The sequence below is a fragment of the Tauraco erythrolophus genome, chromosome Z (genome assembly GCF_009769465.1).
Source record: "Tauraco erythrolophus isolate bTauEry1 chromosome Z, bTauEry1.pri, whole genome shotgun sequence".
In the NCBI taxonomy this organism is placed as follows: domain Eukaryota; kingdom Metazoa; phylum Chordata; class Aves; order Musophagiformes; family Musophagidae; genus Tauraco; species Tauraco erythrolophus.
In genome coordinates, this window is record NC_141496.1 from 51,090,606 (window position 1) to 51,113,852 (window position 23,247).

The 23,247-nt window shown below is 40.2% G+C and overlaps 1 protein-coding gene across 3 annotated transcripts in view; it reads right to left on the bottom strand.

Annotated features, from left to right (window-relative positions):
* The window catches only part of BDP1 (BDP1 general transcription factor IIIB subunit), a 58,733-nt gene that overhangs the window by 17,339 nt on the left and 18,147 nt on the right, over positions 1-23,247 (bottom strand). The window contains exons 13-29 of one of the 3 annotated variants that reach the window (XM_086628853.1): positions 21,984-22,060; positions 19,804-19,948; positions 19,561-19,637; positions 18,809-18,968; positions 18,280-18,362; positions 15,480-15,708; positions 14,829-15,016; positions 13,888-14,104; positions 13,354-13,390; positions 13,203-13,242; positions 12,429-12,639; positions 10,832-10,947; positions 9,895-10,114; positions 9,160-9,347; positions 5,979-6,195; positions 4,730-4,947; positions 2,611-3,001 (exon numbers count right to left, since the gene is read on the bottom strand). In XM_086628853.1, coding sequence (XP_086484979.1) covers positions 2,611-3,001; positions 4,730-4,947; positions 5,979-6,195; positions 9,160-9,347; positions 9,895-10,114; positions 10,832-10,947; positions 12,429-12,639; positions 13,203-13,242; positions 13,354-13,390; positions 13,888-14,104; positions 14,829-15,016; positions 15,480-15,708; positions 18,280-18,362; positions 18,809-18,968; positions 19,561-19,637; positions 19,804-19,948; positions 21,984-22,060 — 2,814 coding nt within the window. Of the gene's footprint in view, positions 1-2,610; positions 3,002-4,729; positions 4,948-5,978; positions 6,196-9,159; positions 9,348-9,894; positions 10,115-10,831; positions 10,948-12,428; positions 12,640-13,202; positions 13,391-13,887; positions 14,105-14,828; positions 15,017-15,479; positions 15,709-18,279; positions 18,363-18,808; positions 18,969-19,560; positions 19,638-19,803; positions 19,949-21,983; positions 22,061-23,247 lie in introns of all 3 variants that reach the window. The other 2 variants (XM_086628852.1, XM_086628854.1) reach the window with 2 other exon arrangements.

The window sequence follows — 23,247 nt, forward strand, 5'->3', positions numbered from 1 at the left end:
CCACAACCTCTCTGGGCACCCTGTTCCAGTGTTCTGTTACCCTTACTGGGAAGAAGTTCATAGAATCATAGAATGGTTACGGTCGGAAGGGACCTTAAAGATCATCTAGTTCCAACCCCCCTGCCATGGGCAGGGAAATCCTCCACTAGACCAGGTTGCCCAAAGCCTCATCCAACGTGGCCTTGAACACTTCCAGGGATGGGGCATCCACAACTTCTCTGGGCAACCTGTTCCAGTGCCTCACCACTCTCAGAGTGAAAAATTTCTTTCTTATATCTAACCTAAATCCACCCTCTTTCAGTTTAAATCCATTGCCCCTTGTCCTATCACTACACACCCTTGTCAAAAGTCCCTCTCCAGCTTTCCTGTAGGCCCCCTTTAAGCACTGGAAAGCTGCTACAAGATCACCCCGGAGCCTTCTTTTCTCCAGGCTGAACAGTCCCAACTCTCTCAGCCTGTCTTCATAGCAGAGGTGCTCCAGCTCTCGGATCATCTTCACGGCCCTCCTCTGGACTCTTTCCGGTAGCTCCATGTCCTTCTTGTGTTGGGGACTCCAGAGCTGAACAAAGTATTCCAGGTGGGGTCTCACAAGAGCAGAGTAGAGGGGCAGAATCACTTCCCTCGACCTGCTGGCCACACTCCTTTTGATACAACCCAGGATACGGTTGGCTTTCTGAGCTGCCAGTGCACATTGCCGGCTCATGTTGAGCCTCTCATCCACCAGCACTCCCAAGTCCTTTTCCTCCATGCTGCTCTCAATCCATTCTCCCCCCAGCCTGTACTTGTGCTTGGGATTGCCCCAACCCATGTGCAGGACCTTGCACTTGGCCTTGTTGAACTTCATGAAGTTCTCACAGGCCCATCTCTCCAGCCTGTCAAGGTCCCTCTGGATGGCCTCCCTTCCCTCCAGCGTGTCCACAACACCACACAACTTGGTGTCATCTGCAAACTTGCTGATGGTGCACTCAATCCCACTGTCCATGTCTCCAACAAAGATGTTAAATAGCACTTCATCCTTATGTTCAAGGAGAACCTCCTATGTTCCAGCTTATATCCATTTCCCCTTGTCCTATCATTGGATGCCACTGAGAAGAGCCTGGCTCCATCCTCATGACAGTCACCCTTTACATATTTATATACATTAATGAGGTCCCCCCTCAGTCTTCTCTTCTCCAAGCTAAAGACACCCAGCTCCCTCAGCCTTTCCTCATAAGGGAGATACTCCACTCCCCTCATAAGGGAGATGCTCGCACTCCCAGGCCCTGCGCTGGACTCTCTCAAGCAGTTCCTTGTCCTTCTTGAACTGAGGGGCCCAGAACTGGACACAATATTCCAGATGTGGCCTCACCAGGCCAGAGTAGAGGGGGAGGAGAACCTCTCTCGACCTACTAACCACACCCCTTCTAATACAGCCCAGGATGCCATTGGCCTTCTTGGCCACAAGGGCACATTGCTGGCTCATGGTCATCCTGCTGTCCACCACGACCCCCAGGTCCCTTTCCCCTGTGCTGTTCCCCAACAGTTCTGTCCCCAACTTGTACTGGTACATGGGGTTGTTCTTACCCAGATGCAAGACTTTACACTTGCCCTTGTTGTATTTCATTAAGTTTCTCCCCGCCCAACTCTCCAGCCTGCCCAGGTCTCTCTGAATGGCAGCACAGCCTTCGGGTGTGTCAGCCACTCCTCCCAGTTTAGTGTCATCAGCAAACTTGCTGACCGTGCACTCTATTCTCTCATCCAAGTCATTGATGAATATGTTGAACAATACTGGTCCCAGTACCGACTCTTGAGGGACTTCACTGGATACAGGCCTCCAACTGGACTCTGTCCCATTGACCACTACTCTCTGGCTTCTATCCTTCAGCCAGTTCAGCAGCAAAAGCTCAGGGAAAGGAGAAGGAAGAGGAGGGCATCTGTGGCTATGGCGTTTGTCTTGCAGAGTAACTCTTGCGCAGGCTGAGGCCTGGCTTTTCAAGAAGTGGCCTAGCATTGGAAAGCAATAAATTCCTTATTTTTAGCAATCAATAAATTCCTTATTTTGCTTTGCTTTCACATGCAGCTTTTGCTTCACCTATTGAACTGTCTTTACATCAATTCGTAAGTCTTCTCATCTCCTATTTTCTCCTTGTCCCACAGGACAAGGGAATGAGCAAGCAGCTGTGTGTGTGTCTGGCTGCTGGTCAGGGTCAGCCCATCACACAGTTAAAGTTTCTTGGTGAGAGGGACACCACGTACAGAAACATCTCCTTCATTCCCTCATTTCCTAACATTCAAATGAAAAATTGAAATGCTTCAGTTGTTCCATTTTGAGCCTCAAGACACATAGTAAGCATGGTAGTCTGTTCCTACATGCAGTTCCAATAAATGAACTGGTGAGCACCCTGCAGATCTATACACAGTTTGTAAACATAACTGGACTTTAGACTGATGTAGCATTTTCTTCAAAACCAAGTACCTGTGCCAAGTAACAGCCCTGCTACTCTCAACGTCATTATTAATGAATTCAACTAAATTGTGATAAAACCCAAGTTGTCAGAGAATGCAACTGGAATAAAAGCTGTTTAAACAATCAAAGCAAAAGTACATATGCAGAACCCAGCCACATAATACCTCCTCCATGGTTTCCTCTATCTGAACAGGAACAGGTTTTGGAGATCGAAGACCTATAGGAACAAACACTGGAGCTTTGTTTACTTCCTCCGGTGCAAAGCATTGATCTTCCTCATCAGGCTCAAAGTCATCTGCCTCATCTTCTTCCTCCTCCTCTTGAGAAGCCCGCAGGGTCACCAAGGTTGTCTTTGAACTTCTGCACTCCTTCTCAATTTTCTTTCTATGTGTAGTTTTCCAACTTTTGCCTCTAGTAACATTCAGTTTAACTTCTTGCCTTTGATTCGCTTTCTCACTGCAATCAGCCTCATGTTCAGAGGCAGAAGCAGCAGTTCTTCGCTCCAAGACATGTTTTGGCAGCACCGTCCTTTTGGATGACCTTCTGGACTGACTTCTACAGTATAGAACAAAAGCAGGTTTAAAAAGCAATGAAGTTCAAGACATTGCAAAAAAAGGGATACCACAAATCAAAACAATCTCCATGAATAAACCAGATAATTGTGACCAACAACACAATCTAGTTACTTTGTAAAGTATCGTGTCAAAAATGCATTCATATACCATTTAATCAGAAATTCTAATTTCTTCATGCATGCATGTCCTGGTTTTGTCTGGGATGGAGTTAGTTTTTCTTTTTAGCACCTAGAATAGCGTTGTGGTTTGGACTTAGCATGGGATTTGTTATGAGAAAACTGTTGAGAGTGCACTGATGTCTACACTTGGTGCTGAGACATGAAGGCCTTTTCAGCTGCCCACGTTTCACCAGTGTGCAGAAGCACAACAGGCCTGGGGGAAGCATGGCCGGGACAAAGGGCCCACAACTCCTCTTTTGATTCAAATGTATACTTAGGATTGAGTGCCACAGTGGCCAATGGAGTACTCCATATCATGCAGTGTCATGCCCAGTGTATAAATGAGGGTTGATCGGGAAGTTGGGATCGTTCTCTCTTCTGGAGGTACTCTCTCAGACTCTCCAAGTTCTTTCTCTATCTCACTTTCCTTCCAGGCCTCTCACTTGTCTGGGATTGCAGTGATGGGACTTATTTGTTTCAAGATAGCTTGCTGGCACAGGACAGGCGTTGGTCACAGAGTGGTGAAGAATTACACTGTGCATCACTTGTTTGTATATACTATTATAATCATATATACATATTCATATATTATTATTATTTTATCATTACTTTTCATTTTATACTATGATTGTTAAGTCATTCTTAACTCAAGTCACGAGTCTCCTTCCATTTTCCCTTTTAATTCTCTTTCCCATTCCCCAGGAGTTGGTCTGGCTGAGCAAGCACTGTGTGGCGTTTAGTTGCCGGCCAGGTTAAACCACAACAACGCACAAAGTACTGATTATAAATGTGTACTAAGCAGTTTCAGACTGTTGGCAAGCTGCACAATTAAATTTACAAGATACAGAATTCTTTTATTAGAAAAGGACGAATTAATTTTCATTTTGAGGGATGTGGAAGTCACATGCTTTTTACATCATGGGAACATTTCCAGTTCTCTTTTGCTAAAGATATACTAAGAACCCCAAACTATGATACTTCAGTTCATCAGACTAATGTCTAGAAACTAGAACTGTTAGATGATAACTAATTATCTGCTCTGGTTTCTCAGGCAGCAACCTCTTCAATAATCAGCTGCTTACTGTCTCCCTCCTCAAAATGATGAGCATGACCACTTTGGGTATCAAAAGTAATTCCAAACTTTCCCCAAAAAACATCCTCCTTGGTAAACTGGTGGGGAGGGGAAACAAATAGCAGCAAAGGACACTTCCAGCACAGAGTTTCTGTTTAGGTTAATCCCACAAACCCTGTGCCCCCAATATGGGTATTTCAAAGTCCTCCTCTTTACAATCAGGAATTCCTGTTCAAATCAAAAGTGGACCCTGGGATGGGTTAGTGGAAGTGCTGGCTGTGTTCATTTTATAAGAGTGCAAGCAGGGTAAGAGACATAGGGCTATCTGCGTGCATCTGGTAGAGTTCAGATGGAAGACAGGACTGGAATCCTATATGCACTCACATAACACACTGCAGAACTATGCCTATAATTACATTTTTAAAACAAAAGCCAAAACCAATCCATTGTTCTTACAAGCCAAAATTAGTTGTTTTACCTTGTGAGATTGTCTGAATTTCTTTCCTGAGAGGTAGAAAGCTGAGAATCATCTTCTTGTTCTACTTCACTCTCACACTCTGATGATATCTCTGAAGCCTGGAGTCTACTATGCTGCCTGATTCTTTTACAAGGTATTTCTTCAGCAGAGTCTGTAAAATTGTGTTTTCTTGTAGCCTCTGAGAAGGATGCAGCTTCCTCTACGTTACTGGGGTTTTGCTGAACAGAGGAGACAATTACTACTGTATTAAGTGCCAAACATTTTTAACTGGTTTTGGTGACAAAAAGATTTAAAGAACTAAGGTTGAGGTTCTTGAAAACATGCCCAGCTGTTATCTCTGATAGCTTAGGACATTTTTCCCCATTTTCTTTAATTTTGGGCTCTACAGCAGAAGAGTCATTAGATGATATTATCTATGATGCCTGTGTTTCCAGTGCTGCTGCTAGTTAATAGACCAACTTACCAAGAGCAGCAATTCTTCAGAAGCTGGAAAGATGAATCATTTAAAGAACAATTTGAGAGAAAGAAAAATTCTTTTTTTTCTGCCCTGGGAACAAACTAGGAGGAAAAAACTACCATAGTTTACAGAACAGCATTTAACTATTATTCAGATAGTTAACACACACACAGAGAAACACACACACAGAGAAACATATCCCAGAACATAAAAAAACATCAGCAAGCACAGTACTGTCAACTATGGATACCTGGCTAAAATAATATGTTAACTGAAAGATTTTAGTGATCTATCTAGAAAACAAGGAACATCAGAGAAACTTGATTCAGGTATTGCAACTTCAGACAGAGAAGGAACTAGTCTGGGCTAGGTTAGGCCTGTTGAGAGAATTTAAGCAGAAGAAGGTCTGAACTTTTTCACATACATTTCAACTTATATTTCTATGGATTTTAGGTAGTATCTAACATTAGACAGCTGCCTTCATCTCCATTAATGAATAACAGACATTATATTAACTGGTAATGGTGTTAGCATGTATTATGATAATGCAGACTTCTGACCATATAAACTGTAAAACTTGAGACAACAGTGTACATTAAATATTTTCACAGTTTTTAGATTCCAAGTCCATTTATTCAGCATCATTTCCAATAGTGAATTAAAAAAAATAAGGAAAGAGTCACCCTAACCTTTCCCAGCCATATACTGGATTGATGTGCCACTTACGATTCTAAGAGCTTAAACACAAAAACTGAGGTATAAATTGGCTCAAAATATATGATCAGCACTTACCTTTGATATATCTGTTTTTTCTAACACCAAACACTCTTGTGCATTTCTGTTCTCAGCATAGTCCTCTTCTCTCTTTTCATCTTCTTCAGGATAATCTCTTTTCCTAGTAACTTTCATTACGTTTGGCTTTCGGTTCCAGTGGGGTTGCCCCACTTGATGTAAAAGTTTTGTATCACTTTGTTCACTTTCCTCTCCAGAACTTAATTTATCATTGCACCTGCAAAAATATTTTTCAGCTTTTACTTCTCAGGAACTACAAAACACACTCTACAAGCTTGGCTTACTACTAAATACTTAGTGTTCCCAGCTAGAAATGAACTTAAGTGTTCTGCATTTTTATTTGTTAAGTTGGTGAAGTTTAAAAGAACATAAAGGAAGAACAAAACAATGTGAAAAGGAGATACCTTGCTTTTTTGCAGTAGTGGACCTTCCTGATTACTTTTGGAAAAATCTTTTGGAAGCCAAACAATATTAAGAAGTCAGGAACAACCGAAAGTTCCAGCGATACCACCATAGATCCCCAAAATTAAGCAATCACAGGAACATTATATTCACTAATTCCAGTGCTCAAGATACCACTGCTTTTAAACAGGATGAAATTCTTACATCTGTTCAAGCACATTCAGATCAGTAACATAGAAATCTTGGGCTTTTAAACTCATATCTTGGGAAAGGGCAAGAAGGAGGATCCAGGGAACTATAGACCAGTCAGCCTCATCTCTGGCCCTGGGAAAGTGATGGAACAACTAATCCTGGAAACCACTTCCAAACACATGAAAAACGGGAAGGTTGCTTGGAGTAGTCAGCATGGATTTAGAATGGAGAAGTCATGCTTAACCAACTTGATAACCTTTTTAAAGAAATGACTGCCTCAACAGAAGAAAGGAGGGTAGACGCTATCTACTGCTCTGACATCAGTAAGGCTTCTAACACCATCTCCCCTACACCCTCATAGCGGAGCAGATGAAGTATGGGCTGGATGAGCAGACAAGGAGGTACACTGAAAACTGACTGATTGGCCCTGCTCAGAGGTTGGTGGTCAGTGGCACAAAGCCTAGCTGGAGGCCAGTAACTAGGAGTGTACATTATGGGTCAATACTGTGTCCAATTCTATCTTCATTCATGATCTGGATGATGGGGGCAGGGTGTACCTTCAGCAAGTTTACAGACGATGCAGAACTGGGAGGAGTGGCTGATATACCAGAGGGTCATGCTGCCAACCAGAGGGACAGGATGGAGAAATGGGCTGACAGGAACCTCACAAAGTTCAACAATGGGAAGTGCAGAGTCCTGCACCTGGGGAGGAACAACCCCAGGCACCAGTATGTGCTGGGAGCCACCCAGATGGAAAGCAGCTTTGCAGAAAAGCATCTGGGCATCCTGGTGGACACAAAGATGAACGTGAGCCAGCAATGTGCCCTGCAGCAACGAAAGCTAATGGTATTCTGGGCTGCATTAGGAGAAGCATTGCCAGCAGACTGAGGGAGGTGATCCTTACCCCTATTCAGCGCTGGTGAGGCCACAGCTGGAGCACTGTACTGGAGTGCCCAGAACTGGTCACAAGAGAGACGTGGACATACTGGATAGAGTCCAGCAAAGGGCTGTCAAAGCTGAAGGGACAGAAGCATCTCTCCTATGATGAAAAGCTGAAGAGTGGGGGCAGTTCAGCCTGGAGAAAGACAAGGCTTGGTGGGAGTAGGCAGGGAAATCTCATCAACATTTATAAAATACCTGAAAGGAAGGTGTAAAGATAGATGGAGCTAGGCTCTTTGCAGTGGCGCCCAGTGACAGGACAAGAGGCAATGGGCACAAAACGAAACACAGGAGGTTCCTTCTGAACATCAGGAAATACTTTTTCACTGTGAGGGTGACCAAGCACTGGCACAGGTACCCAGAGAGAACGTGGAGTTTCCATCCTTGGCAGTATTTGAAAGCTGTCTGGGCATGGTCCTGGGCAACCAGCTCTAGCTGATTCTGCTTGAGCAGGGAGTTGGACCAGATAACCTCTGGAGGTCTCTTCCAACCTCAGTCTTCTGTGAATCTTGTTTCTGCTTTTCTGTGCATTAGTGCAAAGAATTCTGCTACCTTTATCATTTCTTTTCTACAACATTTTTTTTCCTTGCTCAGAACAAAGACGTACATGACTTACATAGACCAGATGAAAAGCAGGGTGCAGTGGAAAGTGATTCTCAGTCTGAAATCATGTAAGTAAAATTATTTTACCTTGCAATGCTACTGGAGCTAAACCTATGTTTACTTAATTTGGATATAATTCTGATTGACCACAGTAGGTTGAACTAGATAGTAGATCATGATAACTTTTTTCCCATATTCGGCATTTTTTTTATAGAAATTTGGATCATCGAGTAGCAATGGATCCTTCCAACCTCAACCATTCCGTGGTTCTGTGAAATTCCACCATCACAGAAGCCAAGAAGATTGTAAAGTGAAGTGTTTTGTCTTGTTAGCACAAAGACTCGGGGATACAATTTCAATGTAAGTTACAGAAGACATTTTAAGCAGAGGCTCAGAGACAGACAGGAACTAGAAGCTGATTTTAGAAACAGCAAAAGTAAATTGATTTGAGGCTGCTCTGTATCAGTTAAGATTGACCAAGACGTAGCTTACAACACAACCCAGAACTGTTACATGTAAATGGCACTATCTGCCTTATATTGCACATACATAAAAAGCACCCCTCCACCAAAGAACCAGGACATGACACATCCTGGTTGCATGAACTTCCGCTGGAAAGGAAAAATGAAAAGACTCATAATACACCTCAGACAGCAAGCCCATTTTATGTTACTCTACCTACCACTTCTCAATTATAAGTGAGAGCAAATGGCACTGCTTAGTCTTCCTTTCAACGGCCCAAATTCATAGTGCACTGTACCCTAAGAATGTATTACTGAGATATTCAGACAGCTAAACTCTGATTACTTGCTTCTACTCTCACCTGCAAAATACCTTCTAAAAAGGAAAACAGCCCTGAGAAAAATTCTGTTAAAACCACTTACATTACCTAAGGATGCCACCTAGTGACCTTCACAGCATGTAGCGCACTGCAAGACTACAGGTCAGAGCCTATACTTCAAAAAGCAAGTGCTGTATGAAAACAACTGGACAAATACACAAAGTTTTTAAAGAGCTTTTACTTTTTTACAACAGGGAACTTTACCTTTCCATGGTATGCTGAATGCTTCCCATAGCATCCGTAGATAGATGTTCTTCTTGTTTTCCCTTGCTGTGGCAGTCATGTGATTTTTTAAGGGAATTGAGTGTTTCTGACTTCATACTTCCTGGATTTATGTCTAGATTGTCATTCTTGGCCAAAATCCCCACATACAACAATGCTTCCACGTCATCCTTAGATTTAAGAAAAAAAACCAAACACAACAATATTAGCATAACATGTATCACCTGTAAAATAAAGCATTACAAGTTACGATGAAGATGTTAACCTGAGACAAAACTTTCTTTAAAAACTTTCAAGTAGTTTATGGCATCCACTACTGTTCCTTGTTCCTTTAGAGAAGGTACTTACCTAGTAAAATCAGAAAATATAACCAATATGGTCTTTCATGAGCAACCATCAAGGAGTTCAGAAGAAACCCAGCAACAGAAATATGGCATGCAGGTAACTATAACTATTCATGTATCACGAATATGACTGAAATTTCAAGTTTAAGTGACTTCTTTAGATTTGTTAACAGAAGTCTATATACTATCCATGCATCATTAACAGAATTTTAGAAGACCTTATTAGGTTGTGAATATTCATCAAGAATGTAATTCTTACTAGTCCAAAATTAATTTATGCATTTAAAACAGCTTATTTAGATGCTTTTAAAACAGCTGAAGCAGAACGAAGCATTAGAAAGTATAGTCAGAAATATCTGAACAGAATTCTCACTTTTGAGGAAAGAGGTTCCTCACATTCTTCTGTCAAAGGCAGATTCTCTCCTTTATTTGCTGCTTCCTCAACTGGAGCAGCAAGTTTTTGTGCCACTGGAGATTCTTTTTCACTATATGCTCTTTCTAGGTTTGGTCTAGATCTTGGAGATCCATTCCTTATGAATTGTCCTGGCTGCAGAGCACTCGGCTTGCCTTCTTGGGAAGTGGATTTTTCAGCACTAGTGAATTTAAAGCAAACACAAAACAAACAAACAAATTAACCCAAAATTATGTCACTTCACTTTGGCTGGGAGGGGAAAAAAAGTAATTCTTCATTCATTAAATTTCGAATCAACACTTATACAAGAGGCTTAGAGACAGATACACTGTTTTGTTTAAAATCAAGAAAACTCTCTCTTCAAATACATATTTCTTATTTTGGGCACTTATGGTTAACACGTGAGAAGCAATAACAAGATTTCTTTGTCAGGGCATTTTTAACATCAAGAAAAGAGTTGTGTTGCTAATCATACCAACATCAAAGTATCTGCAGACTAATGCATGCTCAAGATCTTATTTTAAGAAAAACAGTAAAATAGAAGAGCACACTGGGATTAATGAAAGACAAATCTCTGACATTTTGCAAAATTTATATCTGTTATATGTATAATCACTGTATATGCAAATACAAATCTAATAAAAGAAAAGCTTGGTCAAAAAGAGCTATGAGCTCATATAGATCAAGTATGTACCAGATAAACAATGACAAGTAGTCCAGCTCAACTAAAAACGTGCTCTGAAAACATGGCAAGAAAAAAAAACCAACATGGCATTGAAAATTAAACATTGGAGAAAGACAGGTAACAAGGAACAAAAGAATTGACACTTACAAAAGTCTCTCATTATGCACCAGATGAAAGTTTTTCAGATGTAATTTTGCTAAACTCTAACCTCACCTGCTTTGTTCACAGAATATGTTTTCAGAAATACAGGGCACCTGAGGCGCCTCTTGCTGCTCCTGTTCGTCTTTGCTCAGTACATCCACTTGACGCAATTCAGCTTCATTTTCACCCTTTTGTGTGCAATTAAAAAAAAAAATATTACAGATATTACAAAAAATACTACAGATCTCTGTTATTTCCCCGATCTGAATCAAGAAAAGAATCATGTCATATTTATCGAGGGTAATCTGCCTAAGCACATAATACATTTCATAGGCAAGCAGGAGCAGAAGTCTTCTTAGTCCTGGGCTATGCAGAGTTGGATGCATATAGTATTTAAGAGCCTAAGTATTATGGGTAACAATTTTCTATTTAGCATTCAATCGACTCTCACTTACATGGAACACTACCTAAACAAAATACTTTGGCAAATGGAAAAACCTTTGAAAACTGGATACTGCAGAGCACAGCACAGAAACATCCAAGTCACTATAACATAATCTCAGATTCAGAAGGGCTTCTTAGTTTTACTTCTGTGTTTGCCACACTGGTTCCACAAAGAAGTCACTCAAACACATTCCTCAGCACTCCAGGTCTGTGACAGCTTCGCTCGTACAGAGGAGCTTCTGACCTGCTGTGGTTCTACAGATTTGCACAGCACAGTGCAGATACATGTGCATGGCCCACATGTCACAAGCCTGGAACAGCTGAAGCTGACCCGCAAGCAACTATCTCAGTGAAGGGTGATCTGACATCATGGCACCGAGAGGGAGACTACAGCTGCAGTGCACTCATGCTCGTCTCTGGGAACACAGCACACAAGCACTCCCAGCTAACCATGCACAGGTTCAAGAATAAAACCAGCTATGATCACTCCAAAAAATGAGTCACTCCTACACAGCTTAGCTATGTTTGAGATCTAAGGCAAGTCTACACACTCATGCCTACATCCATGACAACATTCATAAGCAATCCACAAAATGGTTACAGAGAGTTCATCATACTATTATGGCTTTCGAGGATTTCAATACCTTTTACAGAGCCTAGCAAAGTGTCTGTGGGGATACAGGATGCAGGTGAATGACTCAATTTAGTTGTGTAAAGTAGAGGAATGGATGTCAGGCACTGTAGTGGTGAAGCCAGTCAAAGTTTACCAAATTAGTAAGACGTTATTTATTTTTTTTTACAGAAAAATAGCTATATTTTGCCTTCTTTTGATACTCCACACTAGATTCCTCAAGACAGACTTGATTATCCAAACAGAAAAGATAAAATGAGCAAAAACGCTAATTTTTTTGTATTGCAATGTAAAATACATTTTCACTCTGGAGTTTACCTTAAATATGCATAATCTTTTTTTTTCTATCAAGTAATCCAATCAAAATCAGATCCTTATTTTCCAGAAAACATTAATAGTACAAGTTGTAGGCTCTACTGATTTCATACCTGCAATATCTCAACATACCAGAGTTTGGAGATTTTTTTTCATCTAGTATGGTGTCTCAGCTTCAGAGAATGCAACTTAAATGTTCTAATTTAACTTTATAAAATAGAATATGCAACTTGGAACCATACTTTTGAAGACAAAGTGCTTATTCTTATTAAAACTTACGATGGCAGTATTGGCAGACTCATCTTTTTGCAACACCAACTGCTCTGCTTCAGGCTTTTTCTCCCTCTCATTTTCTGATATTTGTAATTTCTTCTTTCCAACAGCTCTTCCCAAGTTTGGCTTGTACCTCTGGAATCTGCTCCACACTACCTGGACAGGTTGAATAGGTGTTTGTTTACTTTCTTCTTCAGTGATATTTTTGCTGTCAATGCTGAATCAGACACACACACACAAAAAATTAGAAACTTTATATATAAGCATGTCATTAATAAACACAGGTTCATTACATTAACATAAAAAAACAATTGAGTTTTTAAAAGAAACCATGTAAACATAAAGTTCTGCTGAGTTAAAGTTACAAACACAAAGCTTTGTTTCAGCAAAAATTACAAAGCACTTGTCTCCTAACTACTTCCACAACAGAATTAACTAACTCATTGAAGGCATTAACTTACCATCTGCTTATTACTATGAAGCCAAAGTAGTTTTCACATGATTTCTCCAATAAGCAAATCTGTATTCCTCTGCTTACATTAAATGAATATAGTGTTTCAGATGACGAAACAGTTGTAAAAAAAATGCTCATTAATTTAATCCTTAGCATAGAAGTAACTGGAATTTTAGTATCACTAGTGTCAAAACTATAAGAACTGAGATTTTGTTCAGTATTTTTATTATCTTTTCTTTGCTAGTTAGCAATCCATTTGCACAATGATTTCCTTTTAAAATACTTTCATTGTTACAGTCAAGAAACAAAAGTAGCTAAGCCCTTACTCTGTATTAGTCATTGAGGTGTCATCTTGGTTAATTTCAGGTAAACAAAACTTGAGTGCACCATCCTCTGATCTTGAAAATGTCTTTGGGGACTTACAACTTGGCCTCTCAGAAACCTCCTGAGAGCCAAGTGACTTCTCCATTCCTAAGGATTCCAATGGCTGCAGGACTTCATCTTTTCCTGCTTTCTGAAAAATGTAAACACAAGAATGAGAAAAGATCATGACACTAAACCAAAAGGAGACACTATGATGTCCACGAAGCTTGGTACTCATCACTCTGAAGTGTTTCCTGCAAAAACCTCTCTGTAATGGCTCACTAATAACTTCCTAGTCTTTCCAGGACAAACACACATTTGTTTCTTTTAAACAAAATAGCTTGAAGTCTAGATTTCGTCTTTGCCAAGTTCTATTAATACTTTCCTTTCTTCACTGTCAACTCTACAAACCACCTCAAATCAGAAATACATCTGGACACCTAGCAAGAGATACAGAATAGATGTAATCTTTTTCCTCTCACATACAACCAAGTGAGAAGCGCATGAATTTTCATGTAAAAAATTTTAGCTTTTGAAAATATTGTTTCAAAAAAGATTAATTTTGCATTTTTTAAATCATCAGTATTTCATTTCACAAACCCAACACCTCAAATAGAACTAATGACAAAAAAAAAAAAAAAGTCTTACATCCATATCAGGAAGGATGTTACATTCATTATCACACTGTGTCAAACTTTCTTCCTTGTTGGTATCTTTCTGTGATACACCTTTATTATTTACATCCAGCACTTCCTTTCTACTAGTTGTCATTCTTAAATTTGGCTTTGGTCTCTGGAATCGGCCCCTCAGTAGCCGAGAAGATGATGCAACAGTTTTTTCCTCTTCCTTCTGAAGACCAGACTCTCTACAAAAACAAACAAGAGAACAACTGAAGGCATGGGACAACAGTGGTTCGCCATCATGCATGTCGTATTTGTAGGTAGCTCTCTTCAATACAATAGCTAAGTACAAAAATCCTTAGCTTTCTTAGAGCAGTAACAAAGTTACACGCATTGTGAAAAAAGATCCAAAAAAGCTCATGGAACTTTATGAAAAACCTGTGTATCTTATAAACAGGTGAGCAAAGATAAGTTAAAAAAAAGATGCCACTTCAGTATAACTGCAACTTCCAGTCACACATCGAGAGGAATATAAATATTTTACAAATGCCTTTGTCTAGTCATGTTAAAAACTACCAGTAGATTTACATCACAGTTGGTTTTTTTTAAGGTACGCTTTAATTGGAAACCAAATCCTATACTCAACAATTTACATAAGTACATAGGGATGCACACTGTTAGGACAAACATGGAGAAGGTAACCACAGGAACTAAGCATCAGAAAAATGTATTTATTTGAAAACTGGGCTTACAGTCTAAAGACCAAATTAACATCCAACAATATATAAATTTAGTGCATTCGAGCTCTTGGGGTATTGTGTAGTTAAGTCTAGTATTGTCTTGATTAAACATCTCATTATATGTATAAAACCTGTTTTTAATGCTGGAGTTGAATGCAGAAGTGTAGAATACCTAGAGACATTGATGGTTTTGAACCATCCCTTCTCTCCATTTAAAAAATAATCTTACCCTGTATTGAAATCTGAAACCTGTTTCAAGACATCTGACAATCCCTTTTCACTTCCACAACTTTCTGCTTCTGAGGACTTCTTGTGGGAACACTGCCTTGTATGTATTGAATTCATCTCAGAATCTGTAGAAACATGTCCTTCTAACAACACATTGCATGGCTGAGTGTCTTCATGAACTGTCACATTCTAAAAAAAAAAAAAAAAAAAGTTTTACTCTATTAAGATAAAAAATTTGCTCGATCTCTCTTTTAAAAGAGCAAGGGGAAAAGAAAAAGTACATTTTAGTATCTCTTACAAAAACACTCAAAACATCTCTCTTGCTTCCTGTAAAAATTTTTTATTTTTCTGTATAATTTCTATCTGAAGTGGTCTCTTTTCCAAGAGACCTTTTTTCTCTGCACTTCTCTTTTCAGATCTGGTAACACAAATACAACAAAGTGAGACAAAATCCATTTATCCACAGGAAACAGAACCCAAGAGCAAGCATGAGGAAATTCTGCGACAATTCAGTTTATCCTGAAAGAATAAACAAAGCATGCAAAGGTTATGCTTACAAACTACGTGATATGTAGCTAGATCTTTTTAAATACAGGCTTCTACTCAGGATCCAACAAAACAGTGTGCCTAATCAACGGCTCAAGAAACTTACATTTTTCAGGCATTGATCATTGTTTTCATCTCTAAGGTGTATCACACCTTTCTGTACTTCTCCACCTTCAGTCTTCTCTTCAGGATCTTTTTCTTCTATCAGGTCTTTTTGCCTTGCAACAGTTCTTCCTAGATTTGGTTTTGGTCTCTGCATTCTGCCTCTCTTTAGAGGTGCTGATTTAAGAACACTCTGTTTGCTGTCGTCTTGTAAACCAGCTGTTTCATTAGACCTGAAAAAATACAAAAGATCCGTAAGTACAAACCCCATTTGAAAGTAGGCAGATTCTTGGAGGAGTGTGTTTGTTTTTTTTTTTTTCCCAAACAGTTATTAACGTACGCTTATCTAAAATGGAGCTATGCATTACTAACTTTATGAAATAATAAAGGTAGAAGTTTATCTGCTAGAGTCTGAAAAAGTACCTGACAAGTTTAAACTTATGTTTGCCCTGTTCTTTTTTCTCTTCCCACTGGAGACAGGATACCATACTAGACAGACTTTTTTCTGACCCATTATGGCTCTTCTTGTATTCCTATCTGGTCTAGAAGCAGATGGACCTAATTTAATGAAGGGTTAAAAACCATAAACATTCAGAAAATACATAAATAACTTCATAATCTTACTAACTTAAAAATATCAGATGCATGTTACTACAACTATTAGTTACTTCTAAGCCTTTTACCCTAAGCACTAAGTTACACAGTATGTTAATGAAAGAAATAACTGCTAAGGTGTTTTTCGGACAGATTATCAAACCCAGTTTACCTCCCTCCATCCTCTTCAACTATCCCCCTTTAAAAATAAAACTTTCATGTTTTGGGTTTTTTTGTTGCTGCTGTTGCTTTGCTTTAGTTTTGTTTTAGTTTTTTTGGGGGAGTGGCTTCTTTGGTTGTTCTGTGTGGTTTGTTTTTGTTTTTTTTAAATAAACTCTCCAGTAAAACATATTCCTCCTTTTACACAACAGCTGCCATTTCTCCACCGAAGAGAAATACAAGAAACACTTCTTCATTAATATGTGCATTAAATTGCCTCCACATTGGAATTTTTTTCCCTAATACCAGACACCTAACACTTAACTACATGCCATGGTTTAACCCAGCCGGCAACTAAATCCCACACAGCTGCTCACTCACTCTGTCCAACTCCTGGGGAACGGGAAAGAGAATTAAAGGAGAAAACAGAGGGGAAACTCGTGGGTTGAGGTAAGAACAACTTAATAATCATAATATAAAAATAAAAGTAATAGTGATAAAATAATAATGAGAATTTAAAAAATGAATATATGATAATTTACAAACAAGTGATGCACAATATAACTGCTCACCACTCTGTGACCAATGCCTGTCCTGTCCTGACAAGTGATCCTGAAACAGATAAGTCCCGATCTCACAATCCTGGATGAGCAAGAGGCCCAAAAAGAGAGCGAGAGAGAGACAGAACTCCGAGAGACCACGAGTGCTCTCAGAAGAAAATTCCAAACTTCCCAGTCAACCCTCTTCTATATGTTGGGCATGATATTGCACAATATGGAATACCTCATTGGCCAATTTGGCCCTCAATCCTAAGTCTAAGTTCAAATCAGAAGAGGAGTTGTGGGCCCTCTATCCCAGTCATGCTCCCCCGTAATCTGTTGTGCTCCTGCACACTGGCAAAACATGGGAAATTGAAAAGTCCTTGATGTCTCAGCACCAACTATAAATATCAGTGCACTATCAACATTCTTCTCGCAGCAGATCTGACTAAATCAAAAACACAGAGCTATTCCAGCTGCTCAAAAGAAAAACTAACCCCACTCCAGCGAAAACCAGGACACTACACTTTAAGAACAAATTCTTATTCTTATAGTTTTTATCTTTAACACTTTCTACCACTGAAAAAGATGCATTTCAGTATTAAAGCTAGCGAAGGCTTGTTTTGAGTTTTCAAGAGACTAAATTTTCAGGGTTTTTCCGCATTTATCATCACTTACATCTAATTTAAAAGCACTGCTTTAAAAACAAAACCATTTAATCTGTTTGTTTCATGCATTAAAAGAAGATTCCTATTCTTCCCTGAACCTCTGCCTCATTGCATAAGTTTCTGTCCTAGTTTTAGCTGGGACAGAGTTTTTAACAGCCAGAAGAGCTCCATGTTTTGGTTTTACTCAGAGGCTCACTCTGAGAAGAATGTTGATAGCAAGCTGATGTTTGTGGTTGGAAGTGAAACTCCAAGGACTTTTCAGTGTGCCGGAGTGCAGGAACATGGTGGGACAAGGGGGACACGATTCCCCTTGTGATTTGTGGTGGAACTTAAGATTGAGGGCCAAACTGGCCAATTAGTATTCCATATCATGCAGCGTCATGCCCAGTATAAAAGTGAGGGTCAGCCGGGAAGAAGGGCTTTTGCGCTTTGGCTCTTTTGCGCTTGCTGCGCTGTTGCTCTGTTGTTTTTCTTTCCTTTCTCTCTCTCTCTGCCCCTCTCTATTTCGGGGCCTCGCGTTCGTCTGGGATTGCAGCTTCGGGACGAGACGGGCTTCGCATACGAGGGGGTGGTGAGCATCTACACTGTGTATTAAATCATCTGTATTAAATCATTCTTATCTCAACCCATGGGTTTCCCGTTTATCCTTTAATTCTCTCCCTCATTCCTGGGGGTGGGGAAGGGGGAGTGACCAGCTGTGTGTGTGTGGGGAGTTTTCAACCTAACCCACGACAGTTTCTTCAGAAACTTCTAAAATTACCATGCTATGTAATACTAACAGAAGTGAGCAGGATGGCGAATTGCTAGAGAGCAGCATGTATCTTCTCGTTTTGCACATACTTACTGAGACACTGTTTCCAGGACTTTATCATCTTTTTCTGCAGCTTCTTCACTGGTAGCATCAGACCGATTACTTTGGTCAGGATTCTGAATAGAAATAGAACATTAAGACATTAAGTCTCTCCCATTTATGAAGTACAGCAATACCTAACAGACCAGGTAACTGTCCACAACAGGATACAAAATGGATTACTTATGACAGACACAAGCAATTATAGAGTACATTTCACATAGCCAAAAAGGTGCAGTAAAATCTAGACGAAACAACTAAAGCTGTATTCTCTGCAGGACTTGAAAGATTATTGGCACCTATTGTTTGTGTGACAAGCTCCCAGCTTAGCTGAGGCCTCTAAGTGACGTCACACTGTCACTGCAAGTTAATAAGTGGCTGACTCCTGGTCATACCCAGGGGAAAAAAAGGAAAGAAATGAACAAAAAAAAAACCCCAACCCCAAAAAGATAACATTGCTGTTGCATCCAGTAGCTTTTTAGCTAACGCATTATCTTCACCTACCTTACTCTATTATAAATACCTTTTTGGTTTCTCCCTTTGGCTGTGGATGGGGCATTTTATCATTTCCTGCATCTTTTCCATGCTCTTCTTTCCTTCCAGAAGCTCTTGTAACATTAGGCTTAAATCTCTGTCGACATCCTCTAACTATTGCCTTTGCAATTACAGTTTTTTCAGGTTCTCTGCACAAAGTATCCACAACAGTGACATTTACTCCATAATATTCAGGCCTATGTAATATTCAATGACTTGCACAGCTTGCTTTACTGGAATTGGGTTGTCTTCAGAAGGATTTGCACAAACTTATGCAAGTATCTTCACATGAGAACTAAACTTTGTTTAGTCTTACAGAGTGTGGAAACTCAATTTATCTACCTATTAAAAGGATATGAAGTTATCACACAGAAGAACCACCTCACTAGACTGCAGACCATAGCTGCTTCTGCAAGTGTCAGAAGCAGAGCCATTAGCTGGTAACTGAGGGTGGGACGAAAGCAAAGCCATAGTTATCACTTCCCTCCCTTCCCCTCCCCAAACTCCAAGTATAGATGGTACTTCATAAAGTAATGCTTTCCTCAACTTCCCAGAAAAGATGTATGTGCCTTCTACTATAGGATCACTTGATATCATCCAAGAAAATGCCAAAGTCAAATTTGAGATTTATATTTAAACTTCACAATTACTGTTGTCTTTTTATAACAGCGCTATAGAGAATAAATTAACAACTGTAGTCCGTTAATTCCAGGAGACTGGAAAAGTGATTTCAATACTTACTCAGATTTAGTATTCAAATCTGTGTTCTCTACTTCTGTGGCTTCATTTCTGTTTCTTCTACTGTCTTCCTCAGAGCACTGGAATTGACACAACGAATATTACTTTTGGACAAGGACACAAACACCTCAGAGGCAGTTCTCAGAATACTACTTATTACACTTCAGCTAGTTCACTGTATCAGCATGGTCAAAACGGATACAGCATCAAAAGCATAGCATATTAAGCAGCATTCCTCCTTCTGACCTTTTCATTTGTATTCACAAGGTCTGGAGAGGAAGTTTCAGGCTCCATTTCCTCTTGAGTTGCTGCTTCTCTCCTTGCAGATGATCTCACTAAATTGGGTTTAGGTCTTTGCAATTGCCCTTTGTCTGCTGGCTTTTCAGTTTTCCTTAAGATATAAAAAGACCATTATTACCAAAGACAAACTTGAAATCTTATATGGTCCAAGATGTATTTCAAAGCACCGCAGGCTGCATGGGCAATGCAGCAAGACAATAAACTGAAAAAAATCACATTACATCTTCCTCATATGACAAGACACGCTGCTACTTAAAGGGGGCCTACAGTAAAGCCGGAGAGGGACTTTTTACAAGGGCATGTAGTGACATGACAAGGGGCAATGGCTTTAAACTGAAAGAGGGCAGATTTAGATTGGATATAAGAAAGAAATTTTTCACTCAGAGGGTGGTGAGGCACTGAAACAGGTTGCCCAGAGAAATTGTAGATGCCCCATCCCTGGAAGTGCTCAAGGCCAGGCTGGATGAGGCTTTGAGCAACCTGGTATAGTGGAGGGTTTCCCTGCCCATGGCAGGGGGGCTGGAACTAGATGACCTTTGAGATCGCTTCCAACCCTAACCATTCCATGATTCTACTTAATGCAAAGAATGTCAGATACACCTTACCAACTTTGCTGGCTTTCAGTGGAATCTACTTAAAAATATCTGAAGAAAGTGTTTCTTGCTGTTAAATAAATCAGAATACCTCTTCTCTGAGGAACTCACATAGATGTCAGTGTGAACAGGCTTACTGATTTCAATAGAAACAACAGAAATTTGCTTCAAAGTAGAGCAGATTTACCTGAAACACAAAATCTTGCATCTGCCTCTCCTGTACCTCCAACCCATTTCAAAGTTATCCCCTCACAGAACTGTGAACTGCTGCTTTCAAACACCTTGTCCGGCTTTCAACATCCATACATCATTGAAGAATGCAGTACATACATCAATCTCTGCGTCCTTAACCATTCACATGCTTTGACAGAGCCCTACAGCTTATCAATAACCTTCAGACTGGAAACTACTGCCTTTTCTTATATTCTTCCTAGGACAGGACAAATAAAGCTTTGACATTCTTTACCATAAGACTGAGCTGCCCTTCAGCGAAGGAAAGACAGAAGCACAAAAATCGATTTAGAATTAACTAGCAGCCCATCCCTAAATCATCTTTAAAATGTTGTATCATAGAATAGGAAGTCGCTGACCACACAAAAATGGAAACCTTAGGCACAGACCTGTTTAAACATCTCTGCTCAGTTACAGCAATAAGTGTAAGAAATTGTGTGTTAGGGATTTTAGACGACAGTCTGTATAGGGCCATGACGGAAAATTACTAACTGGACTCAGCTGTGAGAAAAGGAATTGGGAGCACTGTTATTTAACAAATACAATTACAACCTGGACTCAGCTGTGAGAACGTAACCTGGAGAAAGGGAGCTGGCCACGTGCGCAGCAATGCCTCATCAGTACCCTTCCACTGACTCTGTTGAAGGCGTAAAAAAGGCAGCTCAGAACAGAGAGAGGGGGAAGCTACAGAGCACACTCTACGAACAGACAGGGGATGCCCTGAAGTGCCTACCTCCCTTCTCTGTGATGACCCCGCTAATTGACACCCTCCTGCTCGGCAGAGTCTCGGGCGTAGTCAGGATGGTAAGACTCTCAGAAAGGGAAAATAAAACGCTAGTAACTGCTTTTTGCAAGGCTATGACAGAACAATAAATACTGTTGTGCTTTTCCCCAAAAATCGAGTGTTGGGTAAACTTTGTACATAGAATCATAGAATCACAGAATCACTGAATGGTTAGGGTTGGAAGGGACCTCAAAGATCATCTAGTTCCAACTCCCCTGCCATGGGCAGGAACACCCTCCACTATACCAGGTTGCTCAAAGCCTCCTGTAGAGGAGGGCTATCTTTTTTCTAAGTTTAGTTAAGCCTCCTTGTTCCCATGTAAACATTTAAATCTTAGTCAAAGCATTGCTTCTCAGTGATCCTAATTCCTATCAAAAAAACTTCACTGAATATGGGAAAAAAAGTTATCATGATCTACTATCTAGTTCAACCTACTGTGGTCAATCAGAATTATATCCAAATTAAGTAAACATAGGTTTAGCTCCAGTAGCATTGCAAGGTAAAATAATTTTACTTACATGATTTCAGACTGAGAATCACTTTCCACTGCACCCTGCTTTTCATCTGGTCTATGTAAGTCATGTATGTCTTTGTTCTGAGCAAGGAAAAAAAAAAAAAAGTTGTAGTAGCAGAACTCTTTGCACTAATGTACAGAAAAGTAGAAACAAGATTCACAGAAGACAGGTTGGAAGAGACCTCCAGAGGTTATTTGGTCCAACTCCCTGCTCAAGCAGGATCAGCTAGAGCTGGGTGCCCAGGACCATGTCCAGACAGCTTTCAAATACTGCCAAGGATGGAAACTCCACGTTCTCTCTGGGTACCTGTGCCAGTGCTTGGTCACCTTCACAGTGAAAAAGTATTCCCTGATGTTCAGAAGGAACCTCCTGTGTTTCATTGTGTGCCCACTGCCTCTTGTCCTGTCACTGGGGGCCCCTGCAAAGAGCCTGGCTTTGTCCTCTTTGCACCCTCCCTTTAGGTTTCTATACAGATACTGCAGAGATCCCCTGAGCCTTGTCTTTCTCCAGGCTGAACTGTCCCCACTCTTTTCAGCTTTTCATCATAGGAGCGACACTTCAGTTTCTTCACTGTCTTCATGGCCTTTTGACAGGCTATCTCCAGTATGTCCATGTGTCTCATATTTGGGAGCTCAGAACTGATCACAGTAATCTGGGTGTGACCTCATCAGTACTGAATATGGGGAAGGATCACCTCCCTCAATGTGCTGGCAATGCTTCTTCTAATGCAGCCCAGGACACCATTAGCCTTTCTTTTTGCAGCCAGGACACATGGTTGGCTCATGTTCAACCTGGCGTCCACCAGGACGCCCAGGTTCTTTCTGCAAAGCTGCTTTCCATCTAAATGGCCCCCGACATGTACTGGTGCCTTGGGTGTTCCTCCCCAGGTGCAGGACTTTGCACTTCCCCTTGCTGAAGTTCATCAGATTCCTGCCAGCCCATTTCTTTGTCTTTTAATTGTATGAAGCTGATAACATACTCCTTAGGCAGTATCAGCTATCATCACTTTCCAGGTTTAGTATTTAAATCATTTTCTTACAGAGCACTGGCCATCACTCTGAAAATGAAAAAAGAATTTGACAGTATAGCAAACTAATCACAATCACAGCAAAAATTTTATGGAATCTATTTGGTGAATTAAGGTAAAAGCCTATAGCATAAAAACATTATTTCCCTACTTTATTTACCTCTTTAATAATATTAATAGAATCCTATTTCACCATCACTGGTTGGCTGAGTATTTCTAGTTTTAGGTCAGTGATTATGT